The 12,598-nt window shown below is 41.5% G+C and overlaps 1 protein-coding gene across 28 annotated transcripts in view; it reads right to left on the bottom strand.

The window, feature by feature from the left end:
• The window catches only part of Magi1 (membrane associated guanylate kinase, WW and PDZ domain containing 1), a 610,906-nt gene that overhangs the window by 101,639 nt on the left and 496,669 nt on the right, over positions 1-12,598 (bottom strand). For all 28 annotated transcript variants that reach the window (XM_085686765.2, XM_085686766.2, XM_087904480.1 and 25 more), the window contains one exon: positions 5,728-5,929. In XM_085686765.2, coding sequence (XP_085542891.2) covers positions 5,728-5,929 — 202 coding nt within the window. The remainder of the gene's footprint in view (positions 1-5,727; positions 5,930-12,598) is intronic.

Genomic DNA, 12,598 nt, shown 5'->3' with positions numbered 1-12,598 from the left:
ATACTTGGTCTCCAACTGGTGGTTCTGTTTTGGGAAGTTTTCGGATGTGGGGCCTTGCTGGAAGAAGGCGGCAGGGGGAGGGGGCTGGGGAGCTTTGCAAGTTGATTGTCTAGTACCACTTGTAGCTCACATTCTGTGCTTTCTTTTTTTTAAAATTTATTTTTATTATGTATACAATATTCTGTCTGTGTATATGCCTGCAGGTCAGAAGAGGGCACCAGGCCTCATTACAGATGGTTGTGAGCCACCATGTGGTTGCTGGGAATTGAACTCAGATCCTTTGGAAGAGCAGGCGATGCTCTTAACCACTGAGCCATCTCTCCAGCGCCATTCTGTGCTTTCTATCCTGCTCTGGCCACCTGCTGCAGTGCCTTCCTGTGCTTCCTATCCTGCTCTGGCCACCTGCTGCAGTGCCTTCCTGCCATTACGGATTCCCCCTCAGCAACTGTAAACAGAAATAAACTCTTCTGTTAATTGCTTTTGGTTGTGGTGCTTTCCTACAGCAATAGAAAAGTAACTTGACTATGATGTGATTTTTAAATGTGTTTATTCAGTTTGATTTCACCCCATTTCTTCAATCTTGCTAAATTTGGGAGATTTTGAAATACCGATTCTTCATTTTTTTTCCTTGCCAATTCATTGTCTTTTTCTAAGGCTTTGATCACCAGTGTTGTATGATTGGAAGTGGCGCCAAAGCACCCAGAAGTCTGTTCCCTTACTTCTCTCCCACGGTTGGTGTGTTGTACGGATTAGGCAGTCTCTGGTTTCCACCTCCACATCCAGCCCCTGCCTTCTCTGGCTCTCACTCTGATGCTGATGGTAGTGCTGCTGAACCCAACTAGTGGGCATTTTATTTGACTGTTGCACTTTTTAAGTTCAAGGTTTTCTTTTTTTATGTTTTCTACTGTTTTGTTTAAATTTTTTCTATTTATTTCAAGTATGTTTATAACTGACTAGTGAAGTATTTTGAAATGGCTGTAAGTATGTATATATGTATGTATGCATGTATTTATGTATTCATTCATTCATTCATGTATGCAAGAAACAAGCTCTCTAAATGCTGCTTGCTCAGGCTGGCTCTAGATTCTCCATCTTCCTGTGCTGAGACTTCAGAAGTGCGATGTCATGCCTGACTATATATGATGGGTGCTTGTGAAATCTTGACATCTCTGCCATCTTTGTGTTGGTATCTACTGATTGCTTTCTCTCACTGAACATGAGATCTTTCTGTCTCTTGCTACACGAAATGTGTCTGTCTGTCTGCCTGCCTGCCTACCTAACAATAAATCATTATCTATTTGTAGTACAGGGAATTAAACCCAGTGCCTAATATATGCTAGGCAAATGCCCTAGTACTGAGCTATAACCTAACGCACTTTTTATTTATTTTGAAAGAGGGTATCAATATGTTGCTAAGGAAGGCCTTTAAATCCTGATACCCAGCACACTGAATAGGTGAATTCAAGGCTTGTACCAACAGGTTCAGCTAAGAAGTGACTTTTTAATTAACTTAAATATTCAAAAATATTATATTACAAAACTATGGATTTCCCTTAAACCTACTTTAACTGGCTTACTTTGACTATGTTCCAGACAGTTATAGGGGACCTTACCTCATTTTCAGTGAGACTATATGGGGAAGGACATCATTGCTCCCCCCTCCCTCATTTTGAGAGGTTTATGCCAGTTATTTAGGAGGCCTTGCCTGATACCAGCACAGCAGGAAGGGATAGAAGAATCTCACTACTGCTCTGAACTAGGAGCTTCACCTGTGGGCTCTACTACAGGACCATGACAGAAACCCTGGACAACACCCTAGAAGGGTGTTGGCACTACCAACACCCTTCTAGAAGGGAAATGGCACTACCACATTGGGAGGAGGCCCACACTCCCTTCTCACGGTTGCACGGTGTTTAGGTAGAGAAGGGGCAGGCAGCATTGTATCTGCCTGGCTACAATCAACATTACATCTCTGAGAAAAGTTTTTCTGAGAGTACCTGGCAGGCAGGTTTAGGCTATTAAGGGGTGATATCTAGGTTCCCTCTTCAACTGGCTGTTGGGAGAAAGGGTAGGATCCTGGTATGTTCTGTGACTATCTGGGGTTCAGGAACTGTTCACCAAGAGCTGGCTGAATTGTAGGATTCCCCTCCTTTCCCAATTATTCAGCAAGAGAAAGCAGGCTTTCATTAGGACCATCTGTTTCTTTATCTGCTAGTGTTTCTGAGTGGCCAGTTTCTTTTGCTCAAATCCTAAGATAAATGAATTAAAAAGAAAACTCCAGGAATGACCTGTCCATGGTTCCTCTGAAGACATGGTTGGGACAGTTGGATACAAGGGCTCCGTTCAGAGTTCTCTTAGTTCAGTGTACAAGGCTCCTAAGTCTATATTTTGTCTTTAAAATATTTTGTCTTTAATATTCTTATTAACTTAAAATAGTTCAGCTTTTCCCAAAACTGCAAAACCAATCTAATATTTTAGAATTTTCCAAATATGTAAAACACACACACACACACACACACACACACATATTCAATCTAGTTCTAATTTAACTTGCTATTCAATGCAAGATACTCTAAGTTATTTTTAGAAAGAAAACACCATTGAAAGTTTAGTTCTGTATGTGCTATGTGTGTAAAATTTAGGCTAACATATAAATGGCATGTATGAATGTTTGTATGTATAGGTTTTTGTCTTCTTTTCAAGTGCTGGCGATCAAATCTAGTCTTCATATACAGAAGGCAGGAGCTCCACCACCAAAGAACATCTCTAGTCTCAAATGGAGTATAACGTCAATACCCATTGAACTAACACCTGGAAAGCCAGTGTCATACTTGCCAGAATCACATATTGATATTAGGGCAATGGGACGGTCCTCCTAAAAATTATGTTAACTTACAAACATGGACAGAGTATATATTCAAGCTACTCATAGTTTGGGGGGCTATCATTTAATTCACTGTTAGCATACTGAACTTTCTTTTCTAAAGTTTATCAATTCAGTCCTTGGCAGAATTATAGGTTGATTCTTTTCCAAGAATGTGCATTTCATACATTATTTGATATTGGGAACACCTCTATTATATTTTCCTTTGCTAGCACAATTCTTGCTAATGGACGTAATTTTGAAGACTAGTTATAAAATCTAACTATGAAAGTCTGAACTTAAAGGTGATATCCAATCTCTTTTTAGCAATGTCGAAATTTATCTGCAGTAGTTGTGAGGGAGGAATGTGGTACTATCAGGAGCAGTGACAGCCATGTGCCATCGCCTCAAGCACTGCACATGCTGCTCCCTCCAGCCCTCCAGCCCAGGGTCCAGGTAGGTCTGACACATTGTATCCACGGAAGAGGTTCAATAAGGATGCAAGGTGCCCACACAGCTGGGAAGTGGAGAAAACAAAGCACCGACCACTGTGCTGCCCCCATTACTGTGTTTAATTAATAGGCATCTGACACTAGCAAGAAACAGGCAAGGGCCACCCTCTGGCTGGACAATACCAAAGCCTCACAAACTTCTTTCTAGGCAGGTTTGTAAAGTGATTTTTCTGAGCCTCTAGCTTTCTTCCTCATGGCTATGTGCTGAGGAGAACTGTATTTTTAATTTTTATTTCCTTTCTCTAGCAATAAAATATATGGCGCATACTAAATTTAAAATATGCACTATGGTTAGAAAACAAACCCCTCACTTAGGTGCATGCATGTGTTTCACAAGAGGAGCGTCAGATATTCTTTTGCAATGCCTTCCTTTCCTGGCTCACTTAACAGTAGACCATTTATGTGAGAAGAATAGATTTATCTATATTTTTGTTTGTGTATTGGGGATACAATTAGAGCATTGTGCTACTGCTTTAACAGAATAATTAATTGGTCCCCGATCCATCTGTGATCCATAAAAAGTGTTGCATATCACCGACAGCAGATTCAAAACACTGCATTTAAACATGTGCCTCCATTGTTAGGGGAGCCAGAAGATTTTTGGGTTTTCAGTTACAGGAATTATATTAGATTTTTTCCCCTCTATTTCTGCTAATGCTACTTGTTTAAAACTTTAGTCACAGAAAATTTAAGCCTTTCCCATCTACATTTTCTCAAATCCCAATTCAACGATATTGTACCATGCAATAAAATTAGCATGTATCCGTCCACACACCTAAACATTAGGTGGGGAGCTATGAAATTTCTTCAAGAACTGTAACAAAAAGTCTTAAACTTTGAGTTAAAAAAATGATTTCCCTACCACAGTAAAGGCACATTCCACAAAGGAAAAAAAATAAACCAGGTAAGTTGAATTAAAAACTCCTTGACTTTGAAAAGCAATGAAAAATCACACTTAAGAAAAATCACAATTACATTTAAGAAAAATCAATAAATTATGTCAGAATATTAAATAAGCCTGAAAACTCAGTAGTAAAAAAACTGAAACCATTTAAGAAAAATGTCAAGTCGTTATCATTTTAATGGGAAAACAGAATGGTTATTTATTATAATTATAGAAAAAGGATTCAGTTGTCTAACCCCTTAAAGAAATTGTAGACCTTACTCTTCCTAAACGCTCTCACACCAAATAGTTCAGACTGATATGCAAATACAAAGAACTCAAGAAATTGGTCATCAAAAGAACAAATGATCCAAAAAAAAAAAAAAATGGAGTACAGACCTAAACAGAAAACTCTCAACAGAGGAATCTAAAATGGCTGAAACACACATAAGAAAATGTTCAACATCCTTAGTCATCACAGAAATGCAAATCAAAACAACTCTGAGATTCCATCTTACACCTGTAAGAATGGCCAAGATCAAAAACACTGACAGCAACTTAAGCTGGAGAGGTTGTGGGGGAAAAGGGAACACTTCTACATTGCTTGTGGGAATGCAAGCTGGTACAGCCCCTCTGGATGTCAGTGTGGTGATTTCTCAGGAAATTAGGAAACAACCTTCCTCAAGACCCAGTAATACCACTTTTGGGTATATAGCCAAAGGATGCTCAATCGTGCCACAAGGACATGTGCTCAACTATATATATAGCAGCTTTGTTTGTCATGGCCAGAACCTGGAAACAACCTAAATGCCCCTCAACCGAAGAATGGATAAGGAAAATGTGGTATATTTACACAATGGAGTACTACACAGCAGAAAAAATAATGACATCTTGAATTTTGCAGGAAAATGGATGGAACTAGAAAACATCATTTTGAGTGAGGTAACCCAGACACAGAAAGACAATGTACTCACTCATAAGTGGTTTTTAAACATAAAGCAAAAAAAAAAAAAAAAGCCAGCCTACAAACCACAATCCCAAAGAACCTAGACAACAATGAGGACTCTAAGAGAGACCTACATAGATCTAATCTACATGGGAAGTAGAGAAAGACAAGATCTCCTGAGTAAATTGGGGGGACCTTGGAAGAGAGCTGAAGGGTTGAAGTAGGGAAAGGTGCAGAAAAAAATGTAGAGTTCAATAAAAATCAATAAAAATAAAATTAATGGAAACATAAACACAGGAAACAAATAAGTACAAGGGAAATACACAAATCTCTTTGAGATATACAAATAAAAATATGGAATAAAAATATTATGAAATAAAAAAAAAGACTGATGAAGCTTGTATAAGCAGAATAACACTGCTGTGTGATCAGTTCTCTCAGGCTTAGCTGATATCCAGAGCAAGAGCACAGGAAGAAGGCAGCGAGAAGGGTATTTTCAGGTAGAGAAAATAGTATACTTTACTCTATAAAATAGACTTCTCCATTTTCGGTATAGGCCATCTCCCAGTTTTCAGGTAGAGGACCTAAATTATCCTCTGCAGAAAGAGGTAGGTACTGAGGGAACTTCTGAGAAGGGTCCGTGATGGGAGCAGCAAGGATGCTACTATTCACAGGCGGGAGCGTTGCTTCTTGGAGAGTGTGTTCGTCCTGGTCTCCAGAATCGGCTGCTCCATCAGGAACAAGGGAGAGAAAAAAAAATAAGCACAAAGCTGTTCAACAACACGCTGCAAGCTTGGGAAATGCATGACAAATACAACTACGTTTTCCCCCCACACTCATTTCTGTTCCTAGATTTTATCAACAAATATTATTTATGCATAATAATGGCTTTCACTATGTCATTTTCACACAGGTATACAATAGGTTCGGATCATATTAACCCATTACCCTCTCATAATCCCCTTTCTCACTGATTCCTTTGCTCTTCACACCTAGCCCTCCTCCTACTTTATATCCCAAACTTTTAGAGACCCCTAAGTTTTACATCAGCATGTTTACAAAAACTTGTATGTTTTGCCCATAGCAATACTAATGAAGAAGACGCCTCTACCTCCTCTAATGAGCCATTAGCAAATGTAAAGCATTCCTCTCATGGCAGCCTGCTGCCAGGTCCAATCTTACAGAAATCTTCAGCAGGTCATCACAGCTGCTATGGATTCAAGAGTGCAACAGTGACATCATACCCAGAAGTTAGGGTTCCACCCCACTCCCTACCTTTTTTTGGCTCTTATAAATTCATGAATCCCTTCATCTGCATGGTTCCCTAAACCTTGGTGAGGGTGTCACAGATGTCTCATTTACAGCCAGAGATTTAACAATTATTTAATTTCTGTTCTGTATACAACTGATGAATACAGTTGCAAAACTTTTCAGTAAAATAAAAGACCAAATTCAAAGCCCATCAAAAAAACTTTTCATCAAGATCAAGTTGGCTTCTTTCCAGAGATGGTTCAGGGACGGTCCAATCAGTAACTGTAATATGTCACATAGATAGACTCAAAGACAAAAATCACTTGATCATTTCAAGAGAAGAAAAAGATGCCCAAATCCAGCATCTACAGTCTTAAAAGAACTTACTTTTCCCCATTGCTGGCTATCAATTCTGGCTTCTATTTCACTTGGGTAAACAGAAAGGATCAAAATGACAAGGACGGCCAGGGATATAACTGAGTAGTGGAGCATATGCTTGGCACACGCCAGGTCTTGGCCTCAACCTCTAGAGGAAAAGGAACCACCCACCAAAACAAACAAGCAAACCAACAAAAAACACAGCAAAAGTTATTTTGAAAAAAAAAAAAGAGAACAATTGTCTTAAAGATATCAAAGAAGAAACCAATTTATCAACTCAAACCCTAAGGATTCTGAACCAAAATCTCCTCAAACTGATCTGAGATCTCATTCCATCAAATTTATTAGGTTTCATGATTCAGAAGAGGGGAAAAATATCAAACTGAACCCATAGACTCAGTGGCATTTGTGTAGATTTTTGTTTAAGTTATTAGAAGACTTTTGATAGATGGCGTGGGAAGTCCTTCTCTCTATGTGTTGCTCTTATTGGTTAATGAATAAAGAAGCTGCCTTGGCCTGTGATAGGGCAGAGTAGAGCTAGGCGGGTGTGGGTTGGTGGGAGCTAAACTGAATGCTGGGAAAAAGAAGACGGAGTTGCGAGAAGTCATGGAGCCTCCAGAGGAAAAAGACTCAAGCAACCAGCAGAACCTTGTCAGTAAGCCACAGCCACATGGCGATACACAGATTAATAGGAATGGGTTAACCAAAGATATAATAGCTAGATAGCAATACATTTAAGTGACTGACCAAGCAGTGATTTAAATAATATAGTTTCTGTGTGGTTATTCATGGTTTGCACACCCAGAATGAACAAGTGGCCTCCTACTACAGATAGATGCTGGCAAAGATAAAATACTGTCAAATTAAGCTGGAAAGAATACAAAAGTTTAGAATCTTGAGACAGCTACGGCAGTGAGTCAGAACTGAGACTCCTTTGGGAAGCTAAAGAGACTGTTCCTGTGAAAATCAAGACAGTTACCCCAGAACGGTATCATGTGGGCGGGCTGATCTGACTTGGATCTTCAAAGAAGGCTCTCAGTGAATATGTCTCCTTGCCTCCGTATTAACCAGAAACATCAAGGATGATGTCATCAAAACAGCCATAAACAGTACTGTTGATATCCCTGCTGACTTTTCATAGAGGAGGATGATATTAAATGTCAATCTCCATGGGGCTTCAAAACACACTAATCAAGATAGAGTCATTTTCTGTCTCTCATAGTCACTCCCCGGTAGACATTTCTGAGCAAAAGCAGAATAAAGGATAAAACACTGGTTCCCAAGCTGTCTGATGAACAGCTAGTGAGCTCAACACACGAGGAGACTCTCCGAAGGCTGGCTGGCACAATTCCAAGCCTACGAGATGAGCAGTTCTACCACAACCTAGCACCACCGACTCGGCCATCTGTAGGACTTCCTGGCCAACAACTCTCCCCTCTCATTCTGGTGTCATCATTAAGGCTCCTGCTTGGAGGCCATTCTGTGTCCGGGTGGTCCAGATAGAAACAGACACAAACCCACTATGGTTCCAAGTCACACTCTTGGGTTTAGGAATATTCTATCATTTTTGCTCTTTCCATTGTTCAGGAACAGGTGCATGTTCCTAAGCAGTGAAGGTCACGTGTCTCGGTCCCATTTCTATTGCCGTGACAGAACACCAAGACCAAAGGCAGTCTGGAGAGGAAACGGATTATTTCAGCTTGCAGTTGTAGTCTACCATGGAGAGAAGTTAAGGCCAGAAACTCAAGGCTGGAAGCTGGAGACAGGAACTGAAGCAGAGGCCAAAGAAGAGTGCTGCTTGGCCAGGCAGTGGTGGTATAACCTTTAATCCCAGGACTTGAGAGGCAGAGGCAGAGGCAGGCGGATCTCTGTGAGTTCGAGACCAGCCTGGTCTACAAGGGCTAGTTCCAGGACAGGCTCCAAAGTTACAGAGAAACCCTGTCTCGAAAAGTGCTGCTTACTGGTTTATTTTCCATGGCGCATTCAGCCTCCTTTCTTCTACTACCCAGGATCACTTGCCCCAGGGTGGCCATGACCCCCAGAGTGCTGGGCCCTCCCACATCTATCATTGACAAAGGAAATGCACTAAAGGCGCCTACAAGCAAACCTTACAGAGGCATTTTCTCAACTGAGAGTCCTTCTTCTTAAACAACCCCAGCTGTGTCAAGCTGACAGAAACTAGCCAGCACATCAGGTCTAGAAATTCAGGTGGAGCAATTGGCAACCTGTTGATGTTGGAATAATCAAGCAGACAGGCTTTCAACCCTGGATGTCTGGTGGTCCTTCTAACATGGCTTAGCAAGATGTATGCAGAGAAAAGCAGAGACAAAAAGTGGTGAATGTTGCCTCAGATTCCCAATGGAGCCTCTGAGGTTTCGCCTGAAACCAAAGCTGACCCCATTCAACTGCTTAATGTCTCAAAAGCACCTTCTTTTTCAAACCAACACAATCTAAATTTTACAACTTGCTTCTTCCTCTTTTTGAAAACACCAACTGGTGGATGATGCCAGGGCAATGGGAGGGCCTGGAGGACCCAGGGGCCCAGGGTTAGCAGGCAGTGGCAGTTTCTGCCAAAGACTCAGCAGTGGTTTTAGGAGCCACTGTCATGGTTGAGTTCATGGCCTTGTCCAGGCCGTGGGGCTCATGAAGGCAAAGCTAAAGACAAGAAGTGGAGAGATCCCTGTCACCTGGGCTCCCAGATTAAGGACATGAAGATCAAGTCCCTGGAGATCTGCCTGTTACCTCTGCCCATTACGGAATCTGGGATTATTGACTTTTGTCTCTGGTGCATCCCTAAAGGATGAGGTTTTTTTTTTTTTGTTTTTTTTATACAGGGTTTCTTTGTGTAGCCTGGTTGTCCTGGAACTCACTCTGTAGACCAGGCTATCTTAAACTCACAGAGATCAGCCCGCCTCTGTCTCACGAGTGCTGGGATGGACTAAAGGCATGTGCCACTACTGCCCGGCTTAAAGGGACTTCTTTAAACATCACATTGAGGAAGACTCAGCTCATACAGGAACTATGTTTTCAGACTGTGGTGATTTTTTTTGTTCGTGTTCTAACAAATAAAGCTTCCCTGAAGATCAGAGAGCATAGCTAAGCTACTAGCGGCCAGGCAGTGGTGGCACACACTTTCAATCCCAGCACTTGGGAGGCAGAGGCAGACGGATCTCTGAATTCAAGGCCACCCTGTGCTACAAGAGATTGAATCTGTCTAAGAGAGAAACAATGCTCACACAAAGGTGATCCCAGCACTTGGGATCTCAAGCCTTTAACCCCAGAACTAGGGAGGTGGAGACAGAGGTAACATGGCTGGGTAGAGAGAGCAATACAAGGTGGGAGGAGACAGGGGCTAGGTGCAGTTTGAGGAGCAGTCTGAGGCAGCAGCCGGAGCAGTCAGTTTGAGGATGCAGTCTGAGGACAGAATCGCCCCTTTGGTCTGAGCGTTGGGAGAGGTAAGAACTCTAGTGACTGGCTGTTCTGCTCCTCTGTCACCCCTGATAGCTGACTCTGAGTTTTTATTATTAAGAGCAATTAGAATTCGTGCTATATCAGACAGTTCTCTAAAGAATGGCTAAGGTAGCACGTGGATTGTTTAAAGTCTTAATTTTATGTGGGTGTTTATTCCCAACTGGGATTTGAACTCAGCTTCTCAATCTTGAGCAGCAAATGCACTTACTCACTGATTCATTTCTCCAGCCCCCCAAATGGCTTTTTAATATTTTTGGTTGTCTAAATAACATGTACTTTGGCTGACAGTATATTTCTATTACCATTAAGTACACATAAGAAAAATTGGCCTTCAGTGGCTCCTCTTAGCTTTGTCATTCGGGGCCATTTGTAGAAGACTGTCCCACTACCTAGTGTTCAACCATCAGTCCTTTGGTTAGTATCTGCTCATTGCTGAGTGTCTGCTGTCATCTCATAAAGAAGGCACAGCTATGCCCTCGGGGTACATGTGGCCATTATTCCCCTGTTGTCATGCTATATTGACAATGAATGTTACACAGGCATGATAATGGGGTATAACTTCTTCAAATGATCCAAGCAAGGGACTGCAGCAGTATCAGGTTATTTTTAAATGTCCTGGTGAGTATCATTTCTACTGGGCACATAGTACTTCTACGTTTGGATATGAATGTCACAACTTTAGCAAAGCCAGTCTAAAACAGAGCTAAGACCCCATTTTGCCACTGTTGTTCAAGGAACTGTTAGCTCGGAGCAGCTGGTGGATGGCAACTTAAAGAGGTATATAGTGCAAAATGCTTTGAACAATTCCTTTTACAAATATATCACAGTGCTGTTAATTATTGGAAAGCACCAGTTTGAGTTAGTGCATGGCAGAGCATCAGTGTGAACTAGTAATTCATTCAACATATTCCTTGCATGCTGATGTTACCCTATCACACATGCACATCAAGCTACCCCGCCCTTCCTTCTTTCCCCTCTCCTTTTCCTTTCTACTTGCTTTCTCCGCCCCACATCATCTCCATCCCCAGATGCAGTGCCTGGAACCGGGCCCAAAACTTACACACTGGGCATGTGCTGTACCACTGAGTTATCCTTCCAGCGCAGGCCACCCCTTTGTAGTATAAGCTACCTGCCTTCTTGGTATTAAGGTGGAAACTTAAAAGAACACAATTGGTGATCATTTGGCTTCCTGCTTTGTGTATAAACTAATGATAAGACATTTTACCAATAATGATCTGGGAACATATGCTGTAGTTAGATGCTAGAATTTCAACTGGGGATGATAAAGAAATCAGATTTTCTGAGACCTGGCTTTTACCAATAGAAACGTATAGTATTTAAAAACAGGAAACCCACCAATAACTAAAGCTACTATCATGAATTTGGTCTTACTTTCTACCAAGAAAAGCCTCCTTAACATGTATGTAGAAGACAGGTAAAGGAACATGAGCCCCTAGGCTCCTGGTAACAAATTCCAGAGACCACTTCCGGAGCCAACTCCAGGGATGTACTCTTAGGGAATACTGCATGGTCTACTGAAGACTACTCCTGGGCCTACTCTTGAGGTCTGTTCCAGGCCTCAACTCCTGAGGTTTATTCTTGGGAACTTATCTTTGGGAACTACTTCTGGGACCCACTCCAGATGACAACTCCAGGGATCTACTCTTGGGGAATACTCCTGTGTTCTACCAAAGACCAGCCCTGGGGTCTACTAGAGGAGACTACTCCCGAGGTCTTCTCCTTGTGTCTACTCCTGGCATCCACTCCTCAGGATCACTCCTGGGGTCTACTAGAGGAGACTACTCCCAAGATCTTCTCCTTGTGTCTACTCCTCGGGACCACTCCTGGGGTCTGCTCCCTGTGCTGGCAGAGCTGCCTCACTGAATCTGGCCTGCTAGATATTCTTGGGGACCTCCTCTTTGCTGTGAGTTAGACCATGATTTGCTATTCTTATCTACTGAACTACCAAGATATTAAAGTATTAGATGTTTTAAAAAGAAATGGTAACACTTGTGCATGATCTGTTTTCATTTTGGTGAAGACCACAATAAACACACAAAATATTCCCAGGGAATTAAATCAGTGAATTTTAATAAAAATAGGCATAAGAATGGCAAATATCTTCTAGCTACTGCATAAAGGTCAGCCACTGTCTATTCCACCCTAAATGAAAAAAAAAATGGAAATTTTCATAGAATCAAATTCTTAGAGAAAGTTAGAAGTGGTTTAATACAGCCATTTTACACACAAATGAAGCTATGCATATTGTCTGTAAAGGAAAATCACCACAAGCC

Source organism: Myodes glareolus, chromosome 3, assembly GCF_982192425.1.
Source record: "Myodes glareolus chromosome 3, mMyoGla1.1, whole genome shotgun sequence".
Classification (NCBI taxonomy): domain Eukaryota; kingdom Metazoa; phylum Chordata; class Mammalia; order Rodentia; family Cricetidae; genus Myodes; species Myodes glareolus.
Note: the sequence above shows the minus strand (reverse complement) of the source record. Positions and strands in the feature narration are given on the sequence as shown.